General features: G+C 38.3%; 1 protein-coding gene across 1 annotated transcript in view; it reads left to right on the top strand.

The window, feature by feature from the left end:
- Positions 1–21,246, top strand: part of LOC149274819 (usherin-like) — a 287,860-nt gene that overhangs the window by 146,795 nt on the left and 119,819 nt on the right. The window contains exons 34-37 of the mRNA XM_089505229.1: positions 220–367; positions 4,440–4,591; positions 7,338–7,491; positions 17,770–17,961. Coding sequence (XP_089361355.1) covers positions 220–367; positions 4,440–4,591; positions 7,338–7,491; positions 17,770–17,961 — 646 coding nt within the window. The remainder of the gene's footprint in view (positions 1–219; positions 368–4,439; positions 4,592–7,337; positions 7,492–17,769; positions 17,962–21,246) is intronic.

The raw sequence follows: 21,246 nt of genomic DNA, 5'->3' as shown, positions 1-21,246 counted from the left end.
TTCATTAGCATTGCCATAAAGCATCAGCTCAGTGTGGTGATTGAGCAAGGAAAGTCACCCAAAATATCACATGACTGACAACAATGGCGGCCTCCAGGTCTGTAGATAAAGGGAGTTTATTGGAACAAAATTAGATATGTTTATGTCAATGTGGACCTACATTACATTAATATTGATAAGCCCAAATGAAAATAATCCATTCTGTTGTTTGCTTGTAAGGCTTGTACGGCAGGAGGATGTACAACAAGCAAGATAAGCACAATCACAACTGATGAAAGTATACCGGAAGGAATGAAGCCTCCATTAATCCAGTCTCATTCACCTTACTCTTTCAACATCTCCTGGACTGAGCCTATATTCCCTAACGGTATGTGATGTATTCTCCTTAAACCTTACAAGACTTCATTGCAGTTAAAAACAAGTTATAACCACACCTGGGAAGTCTCCGGGTCTGACCCAGAGTGTCCGGGTGAAGCAGGGTGGTCCATCCTGGGGAGTTCATAAGTATGGTTATAATTTACTCATTTACTTGGTGTTTTTTTTACTATCAATAACAAACGGTCATTAAAATATTGGCTGATATGGAATTAGTTGTAAAAGTTAATTGTTGCTTCCGAGCAGAAGAAAAATGCTACAGACATAAGAATTTGTCCGAATGGCTGATTCTCTGATAAAGCTGCTACGTGTCAAAGGCAGAGAACTAATAGTTTGGTTTGATTTATATGTTTAGAGACACTGACTAATGCCTTTCAAAAATTTTAAGCAATAATTATGTATAAAAAAAGCTTTTAACCCATTTTAATGACAAAGCCCGTACAGGTACAGGCTCAAAATGCATTGTTTTCAATGTGTTTAGGGACCGCCCATTGTCCTTAAGGGGTTAAAGGGCTACAGCCGAAAAAATGAAGATTCCTCCTATCAGGATTTTGTATCACATGGCAATTAAAAAGTCCCTGAATAATGATAAAGGAGGCCAATGACTATGACTAGGTAGAACACCAAACCTGGCAAGTTACTCTTCGAATGGTAACTACAGTACTGCACATATATGGTGCATAGTGATAAAAAATATTAATTTATTTTGCCCTGATTGAGTACAAAAAACACCCATAATAAATAATAAGAAATTGTTTTTTTAAAAATAAAATTCATAGTAAAAGAGATGTTAGTAAACATGAATCTTTGCTTCTAAAGTGGTCAAAAGGACAGTCCAACCATCATGAGTACCTTAATGCATATGATAGCTGAGTGGCCCCTTTCCATTTTCATGTGGCCCCCCTTATTCTTACATAGAGGGATGCTACAGAGCCCCCATATGCATTTGGTTCTTCCCCAGGTACTTGACTTACAGGAGATGTTTTCAGCCAAATTTGTATGGGCTCAAAATGCATTGTTTTCAATGGGTTTAGAGACTGCCCATTGTCCTTAAGGGGTTAATAATGTTAAAAGGTCTCAGTATATAGAGTGCATAGGTAATAATCGGGGGCAGTCCTGGCCGCGTCCCGCAAGGGAAGGCTCCGGGTAGCCGGAGCCCAGAAGTTCCCAGGTATGCATATGGGGGGATTCTGCAGAGCCCCCAATGCATTTGTAAGGTGGGGACACCATGATAATTTAAAGGGACCTCTCAGCTATACACTGATGTACATATGATGGCTGGATTGTCCCTTTAAGTCGTTTTTACTTAATATTGCAGTTGTAAGCTGCTGTTGGTAGATTATTTCTCTTAGTTTTTGCATATGAGGCTCTGAAATTGTTGCTATATATCTTGCATGTCCTTGTCTTAATTCATATGTGCACACGCATACAAAGTAGGCAGTGAAAAAAAAGTCTGCTCAGGTTTCCTAAATATATTGTAAGGTTCCTTTGACTGATATAACCCTTGCGCCCTTGAAACGCATTGAAGTACAGACATGCCTTTGGTGGAAGAGAAATGATCTGTATGTAGACTACTCTCTTATTCAGTGGCTAAAAGGGTTTGTGTTTCAGATCAAAGTTAACAAGGACCCTGGATCGCTGCTTTATTTTAGTTTAGTAAAATGACAGGCTGCGGTGAACCCAGCATAACATGGGTTAAATTGTTAATGTATATTTTATGTATATGGAATAAATTAAAATCAGGCAAAATGATAATGATGGGGTGGGTCTGTCATTTTAAGGCCACCGGCTACCTGATGACATAGCGTGCATTATATATAAAGGTATTATATAATAAGGTATTTTAACTTAAACATCTTTTTTTTTTTTTTTTTAACCTGATCTGCACAATTTAATACTTTTTTATAAGTGCCGCATTAAAAAAAAAAATCCCAGTACTGGTGAATGCCCAAACCCTTCCCAGAGATAAATCAAAATTTTGCCTTATTCATATAAATTTTTCCTGCGAAGACTTAATAATTGTGTAACGCAAAAGAAGGCACTGATAGGTCGTTGCCACATAAGCTGAAAAAGCTTCTTAAAAGATTCTGAGGAAAGAAGTAAATTCAACATCAGCTACGATTTATTCCTTTTAAAAACTAGCGAGCACTAAGTGGAAAAGCACATTAAAGAAAAAAACCATTTCTGTAATAATGGATTAATCAAAGAAATTTGATTTTATAATAAGAACGCCTGAAAATGCATAAAACCACTAATTAAGAAAAAAAAGAGCTTTATACTTGATTATACAGGTGTAGATGTCTTTCTGGAAGTATAAAAATGTCTCAAAATATGGTCTGATCTTCATCTATGTTACAACAATGAACAAACACAATTTGTTTTAACTAATAACCTAACAACTATGATCTTTCATGTCTTTGTTGAACTCACCCACTGAACATTCACAGTGCGGGTGGGAAAAGTGGGTGAACCCTTGGATTTATTAACTGGTCGAACCTCCTTGGGCAGCAGTAACCTTAACCAAACTTGGTAGCTGCGAATCAGACCTGCACAATGTTCATTTTGGACCATTCTTCTTTACAGAACAGCCATATTCCTAGGATGCCTGCTGTGAACAGCTCTCTTGAGGTCATTCCACGGCATCTCTAATGGGGTCTGACTCGGCCGCTCCAATTTTTTTAAGCCATTCTGTAGATTTACAATGTTTAGGGTCATTGTCCTGCTGTATCACCCAACCTCTACTAAGATTCATCTAGAGGACAGCCAACCTATCCTGTATAATATCTTGATAAACGTGGGAATTCATTGTCACAATTCCACTTTAGTTTCATCAATCCACAAAACATTTTCCCAGAAGCACTGTGGAGTGTCAAGGTAAACATTGATGTTAAATAGGAGAGCAGTGGTTTCTTCTGTGATATCCTGCCACGGACTCCAAGCCTGTCCAATGTTTTGCAAATAATAGACTTGTTAACAGAGATGTTAACCAGTGTCTTAAGCCTTTAGCTGTTACTCTGGGGTTCTTTTTTACCTCATTAAGCATTCTGGGTTGTGCCCTTAGAGTAATCTTGGCAGAAAACCCACTTCTAGGGAGAGTAGCCACAGTACTATAGACTGATGAAAGTGTAAACTCTTTGAAATTATTTTGTAACCATTACCAGCTTTATCAACAGTTCTTGATTGTAGTTCTTCTGAGATTTCTTTTTGTGAGGCATGGTTCACACGAGCAGATGCTTTTTGTGAATAGCAAACTCAAAATATTTTAGTGTGTTTTTTTTTTATAGGTCAAAGTAGCTCTAAAACACATTGGACTCCAGGTTTGCTAACTCCTGACTCCAATTAGCTTTTCTTGAAGTCATTAGCCTAGGGGGTTCACATATTTTTTCCAACCCACACTCTGAATGTTTGAATGATATATCCAATATGGACAAGAACATTACAATAATTTGTGTGCCATTAGTTAAAACAGATTATGTTTGTTCATTATTGTAATTTAACCGAAAATCATATTTTAAGACAAATTTATACACAGATTCCAAAGGGTTCACTTACTTTTTCTTGTCACTGTACAATCAGAAATGTGTATATATATATATATATATATATATATAATATATTATTTTTTTTTTATTTTTTTTTTTAATGTGTATTAGCTACTTCTCCACCATTTCAGAGATTTTCCCATGGCTTCGGCCTTTCAAAGATATCCCTAATGGCATATTAGACCAAACAAAACACTTCTTAATTCCTGGATCGATTGTTTTAGTTATGAACATTCAGCTATATGTGTTTTCAAAAAATATTTGATGATATTTTGTTTTGATGATACACAAAAATTGAGAATGGGCTTAGTATTTTAGAGAAGTTCTTCTATCTTATATACATTATGTGCAAGAAGTTACAGTATGGGACTAAAATAAGCAGGTTTTGTAACAGTGAAAATCGTTTAATATTGTTAACATTTAAATAATATATTATTATACCTGCATTTCACTTAACTTTAAAGTCAATACAAATGTTTACATTTAAACTGGAAAAAAAAGGTAACATGCATTTTTTCTTAGGTATTATAACTGGTTACGGACTGTATATGAATGGAATCTTAATGCAGAATTCTTCACAACTTAGCTGTTTTGTGGATGGACTCTCTCCCTGGAGTAAACATTCCTTCAGGCTTCAAGCATGTACTGCAAAAGGCTGCGCCCAAGGAGAAGAGGTAAGTGTCAGTTTGAGGGAAATTGTGCAAATTAATTAGAATACTAGAAGAATGTTCAACATTCGCTTAGATTAGAAAAAAAAAAATAGGAAGAATGAACAAATCTCTTTGCTCTTCTAGAAGGTGCCTTTGAAAAATACTTTAGTAAAACCTAAAACACAATGGAGTGATGTGATTTAGCTAAATAAGTGTGATGAAGCATTGGGTGTGATGTTTTGTTCTAGAATTACCAGAGCTCAATGAGCTGTGCAGGCATCCCCGGGGACTCTCTAGCTTTGCTCTAGACTCCTCCGGGAACAAGCCCTATGTCGAGCTCGCTCCACTTCTACATGAACCCACATCCCCAGAAAAAGGAGATCTCCAAGTAGTCTACCTTGGAAAGTTATGAGGTATATGTACAAATTCCTAATCGAGATGCTCATTGCTTTCTACACCCAGTGCTGGCTTTCCCACATGGGAAATTAGCACTATAGGAAGCATAGAAGGTATATGGGTGATTTGTGTGAATACTACTCCCCCCCTCACCATTTTTTGGCATGTTCCACCCATTTTCATAAAAAACATTACTAGTCAATTATTAGTGCCTAGGCCTAGGGTTTCCCGAGCCAAAGCCCTAAAATGCTTCATGTTGTACATGGCAGACAGAAGCTTGTTTGCAGCCCCCTAAGTTCCTTTGTTTTTACCATTAAGAATTTTTTTTCATTTGGTGAAGTCTTTGGGCAAGTTATGGGTGGGTTGTGTAGCTATGGGTAAATCAGAAGTCTTTCTCGAACCAATCCACATTGACAGAGCATGAGGTATGTGTCTCTAATAGCAGAGACCTCCTGTGAGGGGACCTAAGGGAATACACTGTTGGCCTTCATGTTTGGCTACCCCATTTGCCTTGTGTTAAAGGTGGTCCTGCTTTTTCTATATCCTGTAGTGGTGTTTTTGTATCACATGCCAGTGTTACATCCCATACATTCCAGTTGTCTGCTATAAATTCCTATCAGTGCCTGTTTTTGTGCCACATGACAATACAGCATTCCCTGGAAAAAAATCTGGCAAAATTTGACTTACTTAAAAAAAAAAAATTCTAGGAAGAGTTTGGGCATTTAATAGTACTAGCAATCATTCTTACAATGGGGCATTTGGTTACCGTTAAATAATCTACCACACTGTCTCACTACTAAGCCTAGACTAGCAAGAAAGACTTGTCCCATCAAACTCAGTGACTTTCATCATATTGTCAAATGCTAGACCTTGGCAGGCTAGATAAGAGTACTAAATTATCCGATTCATAATCAAGTCAAAAGCAATTTAATAATAAACTTGATATATTAACTGAATAACCTATTATGTTGTCCCGGTCTTCCTCTTAGCTTTCTTTCAATGTTCTTTATAAATACAAGGACCTAAAAAAAAATGCAATCATTACTTTCAGACATGCCATATTCTGTATTTTACAGAGAGCTTTACAAAATCCCTAATTGTCTAAATTAAATCGGAACCCTCTCTTTGAACCGATTCCAACTTTGCTCACATCATGTATGGTTGGAACAGAAATACTCACTTTATTACCATTAAACATTTCATAGCTTGTATCACTCTGATGAATATTTTGTCTTAAAAGCTTGGCTGGACCTGTGCCAGACCAGTTTCTTCATTTTTAACTTAAAGTATGTAGGACGTTAAAAAAAAAACACGGAAGAAGGGTATGAGCATAAAAAATAGGTATTTTATGTAAGACAGGATGTTTTTAGTGATTCAAAACTCTTTGTTTCCAAGGTAATGTTAATTTGTGCATATATCCAATATTGGTACTGGAAGCTGAATATCAAACAAATATGCATTGAACCTTTTTAAATGTTTTATATCACTTTGTGAGCTGCAGTTGAGTTTAAATAGACACTCCAGTGTCCAAGGCAGCCTCCTGATCAATGAATGCATAATAAAGCTTCTTCTATGGTTCGATTTCACATCACCGATTGGCTTCTTAAAATTGCCAATCAATGGCAGACAAGTGCTCCTTTTGGAATCAATGGGAGTGCTACCTGCAGACGTGCACAGGGGGTCTCGTTGGACCACTCAGAATGCCCACCTAGCCAGTGCTAGAGATGAATGGCTTCATAAGTACCGGTATATAATGTGGCATTAGATATGTGTTCGGCTAAACACATCTCCTACATGGCAAATGGATGGGGGATGGGGAAAGAGAATCCACCCATACATTTGCAAGGGAAACCACTAAAGTGCATATGATGGCTGGACTGTCCCTGTAATTGAGTGACCACATAGACATGGCAAGCCATGAGTGGGGGAAAAGAGGACACGTGAGATGAGGATTCCGTGGATCTGGTCTGGCAGTTCCATTCAGCAACAAATGGTGATACTTGAGCTTTTGTAGGATTCCCAGTTTTGTGTAAGAATTGTGTATTTGTGATATGTTGGTGTTCCTCAAGATAGGGACACCTACAAAACAATGTATATCAGAACAAAGAAATCATTTTATGATGTTAATTTCTTTAAAGTTATTCCATAGAACTTTTATAAAAAATGCATTCCTTACAACAATTGAAAAAATAAAACATTTCAGTCCATCCACAATCTTCCAATGTCTTAATATCGATTACTGGTAACACCATTAAGCGTGGTACAATCCCTTATACTGTATTGGGGTGTGATGGTGATATTGAATATCTCTTACAGCACACCCTATTTTCTAGCTTTTGTGTAAAACTGTACTACTGCTATGAATATTTTGCAGGTTGAAGCTCATACAGAAGAATCTCAGCCTGAAGGAAATATCCTGGTGCATTCTATTACCGATGGACCAAGAGGCATTCAAATAAAATGGCAAGGACTAGAAAAGCCCAATGGAAACATAACGTACAGTGTTATTGTTGATGGATTATTTTATGAAATGAAAGGTAATTAATATCCATTTTATGAGTTTTTGCCAACTTTATGCTTGGATGATACAGTCTGATTGCATATTTATATCAAGGTGGTGCGATATTGGGCATATTCACTAAAATGTTAAATGAAAGCAGTTGAGGAGAAGTTGCAACAGAGGAGTTGGACAGAACGCTCATCTTGTATATTTATTATGGGCAACTCTTATTTACACTGGGCTGCCAGTCAGAACAAAAAAATGAAATCAATTGTATAAAACAGGAGGCTCCCGGAACCTCCATTAAACCAATGAGGAGTTGGAGAATTTCCCCTGATGTTTAAAGGGCACCTAATGTGCCTCCACATATTCTCTCCTTACACCCCAATCCCCTATTTAGTGGGATAGGGGGCTTAAATATTATAATCATTAATATAATTATAAAACCCTATACCTCCCCATTACCCTCACCCAATGCCCAGGGGTGTAAGGGGTAACATTGTTGTGTGGGGGTGATTTTGTGAGTTGTAGTTGAGATCTTACAAGCTGAAAATCAACTCACATGAACTCAACTACAACTCACAACTATCAAAATAGCATGTAACATCAACTACCAAACAACATGTGCATTAATGAATATGCAGGCTGTATGCAACTTAAACGGTGACGCATCAGTTAACCCTTGATAAAGCTTTTTAATAAATAGACCAATATGTCTACCTGTGTGCAAGGACTGGCACCTTTAAGAGGCTGTAAGGCCAAGCCACACATTGGACTCAAGCCTGTCATGAGCATGCCGGCGCACTCAGTGATAAGCATACGCTACTCATTATGGAATATACATGGGCTTTGGCAAAACGCATGACTCTTCTTGTCACATCATGTGAACAATGGACAAGAAGAAAGCCAAACAAAACCTGTAATGTGTTGGTAGTAAACATGGGCCATCGCATCATGCTCACTGCCAATTACTAAACGAGGCTTGGCTGGCATGGGATAAAAAAAAATTACTCTGTAAATAGGCAACATTGAGCATTGAGTTCACTTTCTTGTCTGGGCTTGTGTTCTGGCTGCTAGAGCCAAGCAAAACCCGTGCAAAACCCTAATAATTTGGCAGTTGAGCTCGGTAGATTATCTATGATGACCTCATCATGAGCTAAGCATTGGATCAAGGAAGAGGGAAGATGTATTAAAGTGACCTCAATAAGTTACGGCCATAATGTAAATATAATCTTCTAATAAGTTAGTTATGCTTAGAGCATTCTGCTCTGTTATGGTCAATTTCGTTTTTTGACGAATTTAATGTTACCGTTAATTTTTACTCTCCGCTTTTTAGTTGCGCTACGGAATCTGCTGGCGCTCTGTAAATAAAATATAATGTAATAATGAAAAACCATTGAAAAGAACCAACAGAGTTCCATATTCTTTTTTGCTAATATCCAATACCTGTGTATATACATTGGTAACACCAATTCTATTTATATACTAACCGCATATATTAATAATCTTGCTTGGATTCCGACTTTCAGTATTTCAGTATTTTTAGTGTTCCAGCAGAATTCCAGTTTTTTTTATCTTTGATTGTACAGTAGTTTAATAAATAAATACACATCACAATCACAAAAACATCCTATAATTCAACCATCCTTCTATTTTTTTATTCTCACGGCAGCTACACTAGAAAAAAAGTTTCTATCTGTACAGCAGTCCCAAAAGAATGATCCAAAACACTCTGTTTTGTGTACCATTTTGCCAAGCATATGTGCTAAAGAGATTAATATATGATAGGAGGTCTCTGTTGACCTCTTTCAAAAGGTAGCCATGTCCCCTTTGATGTATCTTGCAGAACTTGTATGAATATGAGGTGTAGAAGCGATGATCGAAAAAAAAAAGATAAATGAAAAAAATCCCTCTAGGCATTAAAAAAAAAAGTATAAAAAAGTTTGATGTTATATTAGTTTTATAATATTTAATATATATATTACAGTGCATTTTATTTATTTTTTTATGTGGTTTTTTTTTTTATTTTTTATTTTTTTTACGGTATATTTCTGCTTCCCTTGTATAACATGTCATCAGCGGTTGTTATCCTGTCTTTCAAACCATCAAAATGGCATTAAATGTTGCAAAGCTTTACAGCGAGAGAACTTTCACAAGTCAGAATCCATTTGCTAAGCAGCCCTTGTAGAAAATATATTCTGTTCTCGGCAGAATTTTCTTTCATTTCTTTCCACTGAGAAGTTTACTGATTTCTCCCAGTGGAATCTTCTGGAATTTATCGGTTCATGGTTGGCAGTCACAGATTAAGGTAAATGTCGATCTGTAATGACCCTCTGCATGTTAGTATTGCAGTAAAGCCGGGCTTTTATGTCAAAGATATCGGAGAGGGAGCTATTATACATGACAGGGGTGATCAAGGGACTCCAGTCCAAGGCAAGCATTATTAAATATTGACTAGTTCTGTGATTTATGTAGCGCTAGAAGAAAAAAGTGACTTTTTAACCATTATATATTCTTCAGCAAGAAAAACCAGTCATTTATCTCCTGGTGGTAATAAAGAATAGAGTCTCTGCATATTTTAATTGTGGGAAAGCCGGACCTTAGAAAAAAAAAATGAGATGATTTCTTTCATGTTAGCATCCGAGTTTGCTAATTGGTACATCAGGTAAGTGTTGTACGAGTAGAAGATCTGACTGAGGGAGAGGTTGCAGCTCAAGAAAAAAAAAAAAAAATAAAAAAAAATATTGTCAAGAGAACAAAGTCAAAGTACAACGTATTTATAATACATTGCAATAACTGCCATAATAAAGCAAAGAGCCTACATATTTACATGCGTGTGTGATGAACTTGAGGGCCGTGTCCCACAATGGATGTGCCCTCCGCGCTCCCCAGCTCGGGCACAGAGTGGTACCTGGCTGGGGGCATCCAGGGGAGGCCATGAGCGCAAGGTCGTTTCCCGCAGAGCTGGTCACACATATCCTGTCAACAGGCGGGGGCAGCGAGTGTGCGCGGTGAGATTTTGGGGATGTGGCTGATGTAACTGGTAACGAAAGAGGGGCTGAAGGTGCACGTGTTGGCCATGGTTTCCCTGGGTATAAATCCCCACGTAGCAGCTGCTCAGGTATACCGGAGCTCTTGGTTATGTATCAGTCATTCTGTTTTGGTGAGTCATTGTTGCTTTCTTTACCAGTCTTCTGGTTTGACCTCTGGATTGCTCAGATCCTTTGGATCCAAAGTGTTCTTCCTCTGTCCTGTACTGGATTCTGTTTTGTCTTCATACTACTGATCCAGTATTGACCTTGGATGTTCTCTCCTGACCTGTCTTGTTGTTGCTTATATCTCTTTATACTTATGATCCGGTTTAGGCCTGCACTGACCATCTTGCACACTAGTTTTGCCAACAGACACCACCGTCGCCTTCGGCAAGTCTTACATACACCCAAACCACGTTCAGTTCAGGCCAGTTGTGCCAAAAGACACCACTGTATATTTTGGCCAGTCTCACTTACACCCGGTTGTGCCGGTTGAGCCAACAGACATCATTTTCGCCTTCAGCCAATCTCACATTGGTCCAATGGGGCCCCCTACTTACTAATATTTCCGCTCCAGCTGTATAGCTGCACACAGTAAAAGCCTAACGTTCATCCATGTACATCCAACCAGCAACCACGCGTTTACTGACAAGGGGCCAAGATTGTGCGGATGTGAGCGCTTGCAGCTTCAGAAAAACAGACTTGCATATACACCACCGTGCAAAAGTTTGGGGTCACTTAGAAATGTCCTTGTTCTTGAAAGAAAATATTTTTAATGGAATGTCTTCATAGGCATACAGAGGCCCTTTATCACGCCCATCACTCCTGTGTTCCAATGGCCCTTTATCACTCCCATCACTCCTGTGTTCCAATGGCCCTTTATCACTCCCATCACTCCTGTGTTCCAATGGCACACTGTTTGGTAATCCATATTTAAGCTTAAAAAGGCTAATTGATCATTAGAAAACCCTTCTGTAATTATGTTACAGCTAGAAAACAGCTAAGGAACCCCAATCTTTTGAATGGTGGTGTAATTTGAAGTGCGAATCTGTGAGTTACCCTACACGTATTTACAAATTGCTGTTGATACCTTGCCATTAAAAGTTTCTAGTTTCCATGTGCAACTTTGCACGGGACCATGCAAGTGCTTGTAAATTGATTCCTAGACACTGATAACCTAGACCTGATAATAATATAAAATATTATACAAATCTAGTTAAGAAATGATTCCAAAGGGTGGCTAACCTCATGGCTTTCCTCCTTTTTAACGTGGTTAATTATTTATTTTTTTACCAGTCAAGTTTGTTGAACCATTTTGTTCAACATGAATTGAACCCTTGTTGTGTATATATCCTATTTATGAACCCTCACAATTTTCTGGTTTTGTAACTTGTGAGAACATTTCAGGAGGGGTTGTAGTTTTTCATGTTTTCATAAACATTCTGTCTGTCTGTGTTGACCTTGTGTCATTACAGACATTTAGCCTTTTGCTATGAAGTCTAATATACTACCAAAAGTGCTCTGAGTGCCACATTTGCCCCAAACACATTGTGAGTACCACCTCTGCCCTCAATCAGCTTGTTAGTGCCATCCTAACCCCCAAAGTGCTTATCTATGCTATAGTTGTTCCCCAAACAGCTTGTCAGTGCTATCATTGCCCCACCCTCAACATGCACCCTAGCCAGGGGCGTACCTAGAGTATTTGGCACCCGGGGCGGATCCTGTAAGTGGCACCCCCCCCCCAAATTTAAAGACATCTACAAAATTATGTTGGCAAGAATATTTATTGCACAATTTGTAAACTGTATGTCAATTGTAAACAACAAGAAATCTGAAAAAATAAATTAATAACTTCTAAGTAAAATAAACACGTATAAATAACATTTACTGAACATATAATAGTGCTTTCTTTAATAACCCTCCAAAAAAAACCCGGCGCCCACATTGCCCACATAGAACCTGACCAGCACCCAAATTACACACACATAGGACGTGCCATCTTTGCCCCCAAACAGCCCAGCATGAGTCAGCATTGTTCCCAAACAGCCGAGTGTACGCCATCTTTGTCCCATAAACACGCTACCTGTGCCATCTTTGTCCCATAAACACCCTGCCTGTGCCATTTTTGTTCCATAAACACCCTGCTTATACCATCTTTGCCTTTTTGACAAATCAACTATACACTTATGATTAACACAAACACTTTTACAGTTACTCACTAATCATTCACACAATCATTTATTGTTTCACACAAATTATTTACACATATTCATTGATGCATTCTCACAAATTCATTAATTCTCTCACTCATTCACACAATTTCATCCACACATTAATCCATTAATTTTCGCTCTCTCATTCTGACTCTTTATTTCAATATTCTTGCTACCCTCCTTTCTCCCTATCTACCCATTCTCACCCCCTTCTGCCCTATCTACCCCTTCTCATTCCCTTCTCCCTATCTACCCCCTATCCCCCCGTCTCATTCCCTTCTCCCTATCTACCCTCTCCCCCCTTTGAAGTTCACTTACCTTTCAGGAGTCCTGCGGTGGGGGTGCAAGGCCTCTGTCTCCCAGCTCTGCCACTGTATGGAACAGCATAGAGTGATGGGAGTTATGATGTACTTTAGAGCATACCTATATAATGAAAAAGACATTGGAAATGGTACAGCATAACACCCATCACTCTCACACACTTACCAATCCACACTTACCAATCCACACATACCAATACACACATACCAATCCACAGATTCCACACATACCAATCCACAGATTCCACACATACCAATCCACAGATTCCACACATACCAATCCACACTTACCAATCCACACATACCAATCCACACATACCAATCCACATTTACCAATCCACATTTACCAATCCACAGATTCCACACATACCAATCCACACATACCAATCCACAGATTCCACACATACCAATCCACATTTACCAATCCACAGATTCCACACATACCAATCCACACATACCAATCCACACATACACCAATCCACACATACACCAATCCACACATATACCAATCCACACATACACCAATCCACACATACCAATCCACAGATTCCACACATACCAATCCACTCTCACTGTCACTCTCACTGAATGATTTCCTACCTTTCCTCTTTTCTTCTTACAGCAGTCAGCTCCTTTTCTTCCTCTTCGCTCCTCTTCTTCTGTCTTCTTCCGGGTCAGAGGGCACGGACGGCGGTGGGCGCTGCTTCAGTGTTGTGCCCCGGGATCTGACAACAAACCCCGGCGCACAGCAGCAGTTGCCGCGCGGATCGCGAGGGAGCGATATCGGAGGTCTTTAACAGACCTTCAGCCCCCTCGAGTGATTTTAAGCCGGTGGAACTGGTTTAAAATCACTTAAGGGAGCCGGAGGTCTTTAACAGATACCGCTCCCTTGCGAGCCCTCTCCTCCAGCGGCGGACATTACTGTCCGTCTCTGGAGGGGTGCCGGGTGCCGGCAAGTTGGCACCCCTCTGATGAGCGGCACCCGGTGCGGACCGCCCGCCCCCCACTAGGTACGCTACTGACCCTAGCATACATATGTAAACAAACTTACTCAAAGTTACACATGCTAACATACACACTTACTCATATTCACTAACACACACTCATTCTGTGGTTTCTAGTTACACCTCTGATTCTAGCACCTTTTATGCATTTTAGGTTGTGTGCTCCCCCATTCTGTATTTTTTTGTTTGTTTTGCTAACCATATTTTCTATTATGGGCTGAGCATGATAAGAGTTGTAGACAACCCATCGACGGCTAAAAGAAATCTGTTTGCTCAGCACAGTTCAGATGTGATTATGAAAGTAAATAAAATGGAAAACCACTTGTTCTGGATTCTTTCATCTGAAATCTTCACATTTATCTCGATGTTGACAGTCTTGTAGAGGAATTGTTCAGTAACATCATCTACGGAGATGAAAGAAAATTGAAGGTCGTGACATCTGTATTAAAGTGTATAATACTCAGGAACTTCACTGGATGTTGACAAATAAATGGCATGAGATTGAAGTAAAATCGTAAGAATGAAAAGATAGCATTCAACATGCACATAACCGGTGTGATTTACTTTACTAGAAATTTTACAAAACATTTTATATACTGTTGGTACAGTGCTATTTTTTCAGGTGTTTTGGTTTTTTTTATCATCGGGGAATGTAAGTACAAAGTATTCGGGTTACTGTAATATTCAGATATGGGGGGTACATACAAAAAAGGGGTGGGGCACAGCTGGAAATGGGTGGGGTATTCGTGGGTGACTTATTGAGCCTCCCCTCGTTTGGCTTCCCTATAGCTTTTTTTTTTCATGTTAAGGAAATACTTGGTTAATGAATAATAATTTTTTATTTATTTTTTTACCACAGAGAAACACGGATTTTTAGGAGAAAGATGGAAAAACTAGCAAAACAGATAAGCCAGGCCTGCATTTTGGCAAACATTGTAACAGTAAATTTTATTACATGATCAATTTAATAAATAGAATTCAAGGGGAGATACTCTAAGGTCTGATATAGATCATAGAGGTAAAAATATATATGGAATAAATAAATATACTATATTTTCAGCATTTATCTGAAAAAAAATAGTTCGTACCTTATTAAACTAAACTAGTTTGGATTTTCTATTATATTCTTTTTCTCCTTTGTGCAGTGTTTTTTGGTTCTAGAAGAGATGCCTCGATCTAAGTTGGATTACCAGTCACAAAAGAATTTATTTTGTTCACATAAATCAGTTCTCCATACATTTTTATTATTCTCCCAGGTCAGCCACTCCAATTGAAATCAATACGAGTGCAAGTGACATAATCAATCTAGATATTTGATTATGGATCTCAGCCGATCGCTCGTCTCTCTGCTCGTCGTCACTTCATTTCTCTAGAGAGGGCAAAATCGCATATGGATAAAGTGAATCATGAACACCAATTAAGAAAGAAGATGATCTTCATTGACATGCTGTATATGCTAAGTGAAAAATGTAAAACTTGTGTGTTATAATTTGTTAATAAACCAGTTAGTATTTGACTTTTTTTTTTTACTGCACATAATGTGATTCTGGTGAAGAATTAGAAAAGTGGTCTTATCACCATAGCTACCAATGGTATTGTTCAATCAGTAGGAGTATTCCATTGGTTGCTATGGTGATAAGACCACTTTTCAAATTCTTCACCAGAATCACATTATGTGCAGTAAAAAAAAAAGTCAAATACTAACTGGTTTATTAACACATTATAACACACAAGTTTTAAATTTTTCACTTAGCATATACAGCATGTTTATAACCTTAATGAGTTGTGGTTTGAGCTGAAATATTACCTTCATACTGTTTTTATGAATGCACCAGGGACATACTGGGGTTTATAATCTGCCTGGCACTTTAAGGTCGGCGACCAATAAAACAGACGCATGGTCACTTGCTGCTACACGTGACACTCTACATGCTTACACTTGTGCAGTGTGTGGCTGTGTGTATGCAGCCAGCAGCTGGACATTAAAGCACTGGCATGGTCACATCAGGGGCAAAACGGAAGGTGGGAAACGCCATTAGGCAAGGACCTAGCGGGCCTTTGCCTGGTTTCCCCAATGCCCGTTCCACGACTTTTACGCATTGGCCAAGGTCCTCTTGAAAAAGTAGGGTTGCTCTTCATAATGTTTATTGAATTTATTCACTTCAAATATATTTCCATTGCATTTGATGCCTATATATAAACATCCGCTCAGCTTCTGAGCTAAGGTCGGTCGACTGTAATCCTATTTAATCACTGATGTTATTTGAAGTGAATTAAAACACTTTAACTATGCCTGAGAAGGTCCCACCCTAGTGAGTTTCTTTTTAAAAAAACAAAAACAAAACAGGGGTCACGCTGTGTCTCGCTCATACCCTTATTGTGGCTCGTATGGCCACCAGCTGGATACGCATGACCACATGCTATATTCATATACTTGCTAATGCGTGTATCGACCTGACAGCTGCTAATACATATTTTTATTAACTGTTGGCCTTTTATCAGTTCTTTCCTGTTTGGAGTGCACATTAAAGTGCAAGGCAGATCCCAGGCTAAAACATAATTGATGCATCAGGCATCAGTACCATTTGGGGCCAGGAACCCCTCTCTTCCTGTAACCAGACAGAAGTTGAACCCAAAAAAAGGCATAAATAAAATTTTTTCGCCTACTCATAATTATCCAGATGTAGAAATATTATACCCAGTAGTTGTAGTCATAGATGGAAAAACTTTATTAAGGTTGAATGAAAAAAGAAATATGGAGGAATCTCCCACGGGTGATCCCAAATCACTCAGAATCGCTGACATGCGGCTCCTGTTTGACCTTCATATATTAATTTTAAAGTTGGCACTATGTCAGGATGAAAGTGGTGAGTCGCGGCCTGCGATACACATCAAATGGTAACTGGTTACAATGTGATAAAATGTATCTGTTAAACTTTTCACAGTTTTTATAGTTATAGAGTAAAGTTGTGAGTGCAATAATCATGGGAATATTTGCAACAATTCAAAACAACTTTAAATACTTCTACAAAATACCAACGTGGCCTGCATTTATACTTATACCTGATTAGGAACAGAACAGAGATAAATCAACTGGCGGTTTTACCCCCAATTGCTCCTTGCCTTAGGACCCCATCTACTTCTTTAACCACTTATCATTCCTACTCCTGTCCCTTAGGGAGTAATCAGACTCATGAGCATCAGTACCATTTGGGGCCATGAACAGGAACAGTTGGTGGCTTGGTAAAGTTGGAAGCGCCATGTTATGACATCACTAACCAATGCTTGCTACTGTTCAACCTGATATTTAATTATGGGTTTCAAACTTCATGTCCAGCTGCCATGGTTTAATGCATTAGGGTGTCTTTTGTGGCAACATTCTTAACAAAAGACCAATATCAAAATGGCGTCCAATATGCGTTGGCTCGGGAGCTGTGTGGAGTCTGTTGATGGAAATACCTGGTGGATGATGTCATAGCCCTGAACACTCTACTTTTTAACCTCAAATAATGGGTTGGTTAGAGGAACGTGAAAACATGCAAGTGGCAGTGTGGGTAAAGGTGCTAGGGAGAGAGAAGGGGAGCAGCAAGAGAAAGAGGACATAAGGGTGAAGAATATGGGAGACAGCAAATTGCGAGAGGGGGATGCACACAGTTTCAAGGTAGACAAGCTGAATGCAGTATTTTTCTGATTTGATTTACTAAATGCTAACAAATAATTTCACATTTCCTTGTTTTTTCCACCAACAGGAAATGAAATTTGTGGTGTTGTTAATTCCACCAAAGTCTTGCATCGCAGTCAAGATAGTAACAAATGGATTTTTATTGCTGGTCTGGTTCCCTTTTCCGATTACAGCATCCGCATAAATGCCTCCAATAGTCAAGGATACCTGATCAGCGACGCAATCCTTATAACTCTGCCTCCTGGTGGTATGTACACTTTTTAACAATATATACTATACACCAAAAGTAGCAATAGAGAACATATGTGTGTATAAAGTTAAAAGTACAGGTACCGAGACCGAGCTAGAGGGCTCGCAGAGGAGATAGAGGGGCGCCGAGCGGGTACTGACAACTTGGTAAGCGAAAACCACTCGGCGCCCCTTCAAAAGTGCCGCCTGGAGCAATTGCCCCACTCTGCTCCATGGTAGGGCCGGCCCTGCCTACCCCCTGCATAAAAACCAGTGGGAACTTGCTGGTTAATAGGGGATCCAGAAGAACTTAATTTTTTATATTTATTCATTTTTTAGGTAGTTTAACTGGACTACAGCTCACACATTTTCAACTTGTATTCACTTACATAAACTTGAACGCAGCTTCTTTTTGAGTATTGAGTTAGATGTGAGTTGAGATCGCGACTCTTTTGCAAACCCCCAACCAAATTGTACCTTTGTTATCTATATAGTGCACCGTATTTTATATATTGTACGTATTAGCTTTCACATTTCTCTTTCCCCATTATGCAGCAGCATGCAAAATTTTGGTGTCAAAAGTGGACTACAAACGGTTAAGACAGTATTGCTATTGTATATACATTATACCATTCATTTTCTGCACGTGGAAACTAATGCCTTCCCATTTTTTCCCGTCTAATTTCTATATTTCTGTATATCATTCCTGATTTTATTGCGTTTGGCTCAATTCTAGCCTCCTGTATATCACACTTTTGGCAGCATTATTGGAAAGTGTTCAGTTACTTAATAACACTAAAATAATTGTAGATAAAATATACATTATATTCTGCTTTGCCTCGATAGAAATGGCAACTGTCACTTTTTCACGTTGCTGTTTATTACAATTAATAAACACTCTGCTTTTAAAATTACTTTTATATTTTTTTTTATGACCCCGCGATGGTTTAATGGCATACGCCATTAGTTAGATAGGTTTTTAGTCCATGCTTTCCTTTACTTAATGACCTGAGTGCATATGATCATCATTTAGACGTATAATCATGCAGAAAACCATGTGGCATTGATATGAATAGGTGTTCTTAAGTAGAATTACAATTTCACTAAGCTTTATTAATAAAAATGTTCATTGCCGATTTCTGTTCCAATATGATCTTTATCAGGATGAATAATAAGTGAATCAGGGCGCATTACTATGGATGAGAAATTATTCAGACAAATGTAACGCTTATTATTCATGCACAGTTTTCCTCTGTATCATCATTTTAACATTTTGATACAAATAGCCCCTGAATTTAAGAAGCGGCATCTCGGAGCCCCAAAAAATCCCCTAGGGTCTTATTTGCAGGTCATTTTTACATTAAAAATCATCTAGTTGCTATGTGATGAAAAGATGTGTGTTCAAAGGAAGAATAAAAATTAAGCTATGAAAGACTAAATGTAACCGAATTTTATTCTATAGATCTAAAATGATTAACAAATGTGCATTGAGTTCTTTATAGCAGAGATTGCATACCTGGGAACACACCTTGGTAGGTCACCCGGATCTCGCCCTATTCTGATGCACTGGCTTTGTGTGGGATGGGACTAGCTGGAACTAGCCACGCAGGGAGGCATTGCTAGCCACAGGAGGGGTGATGCTAGCCCCAGGTAGCTGAGGGTAGGAGGGGACGTGGCCAAACACTAGTCCCCTGCCAAGAGATAGAGAAAGGTGACCCAGAGGTCCAGGTAAGCAGCGAAGACTCTGGGGTAAACACACAGACTATCTCCATACCTCGCCTGGACTTCAAAGGGGAAAACTTCTTTCAGGAAAAAATACCCCTATTTCTCAACTGTAATCTTTGATTAGAGAAACAAGAGAAAGACACAAAATGCAAGAGACATATTTAGTAAATCCATGGGGTATGTGCATAAGTAGATGAATGCGGATGTGACACGTGCCTGTACACAAGGACAAATGTACATTACACGCTTAACCGTACGTTAAAGCAACTTTTGTCTCAGATCCCTCTGAAATTAGCTCTGTTGAGGGAAAAAAGTCCCTTACGTTTAAAGTTAGTATCTGCATAACCATTACACTTATTAAAAAATATAATTTTCAATTTATAACCAAATTTGATTAATATATTGACTGAAGCTTTGAGGTGCAAGAATGTCAGATTCACTTCAAACTAGTGCATAACGAATAATTTGATGACATTGTCCGTATAAATTCAGAATATATATACATATATATAAAAAGTATAATCACAATGATAATAAAAGGCAGGCCCGGACTCGCCATCTATCTGGCTTTGGCACACCAGGCAAGTATTCTAGCGGCAGGTGGCCAGTGGCCTTAAAGTGGCAGTCTCCCTGTCATCAACAGTCCAGCCCCGATAAAAGGAATTCGAAAATATCATATTATAGATCCTTTGATATTCTAAAGAATATATTGCTTAACCTTCTAAATAATATGTAATGTGGCACTAGAATTTTTTTAATATAATTTTAAATATCCTAATATATTAAATACTAAATTGGTTAAAATCTTTACGTGGTTAGAAGGTTTTAAATGAGAATTTCCCTGCACAGCACAGTAATGTAATCCAGATACTAAGAATGTTAGACCACAAACATTAAGTTGCGCCTGACCTTTACCCCGAAGATGGCTTGAGATAGTACCGTCGTTGGTAGTTTTACTATTAATGGGGCAGGGTATATTGTCTGTATTTGGTATGCACGGAACTCTCTATCCCTTTAATGAGTAGTTGACATTGGTGATGTCCCTTAATTTGCTTAAATCTAATTGGCTCTTTTATCTGTCAAACCTGTATGGATTGGCAATTGATCAGAAAGGGTCAGCCATGACTGTGCATGGAGTTAAATAATAGAACCACAAGTTGAAGGCATTGTTGCATAATAATCAGCAAAACGCAGAAGAACAAATGAGGATAGAGTCGGAAGGCATGGAAAGTAGCAAAGTTTCCATGTTTTTCAAGTTCAAAACAAAGGCATTCTCCAGTATATAAATTTTAAATACACTTCATTTTGCCTCAAGACTTGAAGCTTTTTTTTTTCTTTTTTTTTCTTTTTTAAGGTGAACTGAACTCTTTTTCTGAAACGGCATCAAAGAACTAACATGAAATCATAAGAACCAAAAAGAACCAATTTGAAATTAGTGAAGATGCTTACGATGATTATAGAAAACAAACATTTTATTGCAGCTTTATTATATATATATATATATATATATTAGTAATGCTAATAAAACCTCAAATTCATAAATGTTATTATAATACAAAATGCTTTATTATATACATTA

The sequence above is a fragment of the Sceloporus occidentalis genome, unplaced genomic scaffold (assembly GCF_023333645.1).
Source record: "Sceloporus occidentalis isolate IW3139 unplaced genomic scaffold, rSceOcc1.0.p SCAF_319, whole genome shotgun sequence".
Taxonomy (NCBI): Eukaryota; Metazoa; Chordata; class Lepidosauria; order Squamata; family Phrynosomatidae; genus Sceloporus; species Sceloporus occidentalis.
This window is presented reverse-complemented; position numbering and strand designations above follow the sequence as displayed.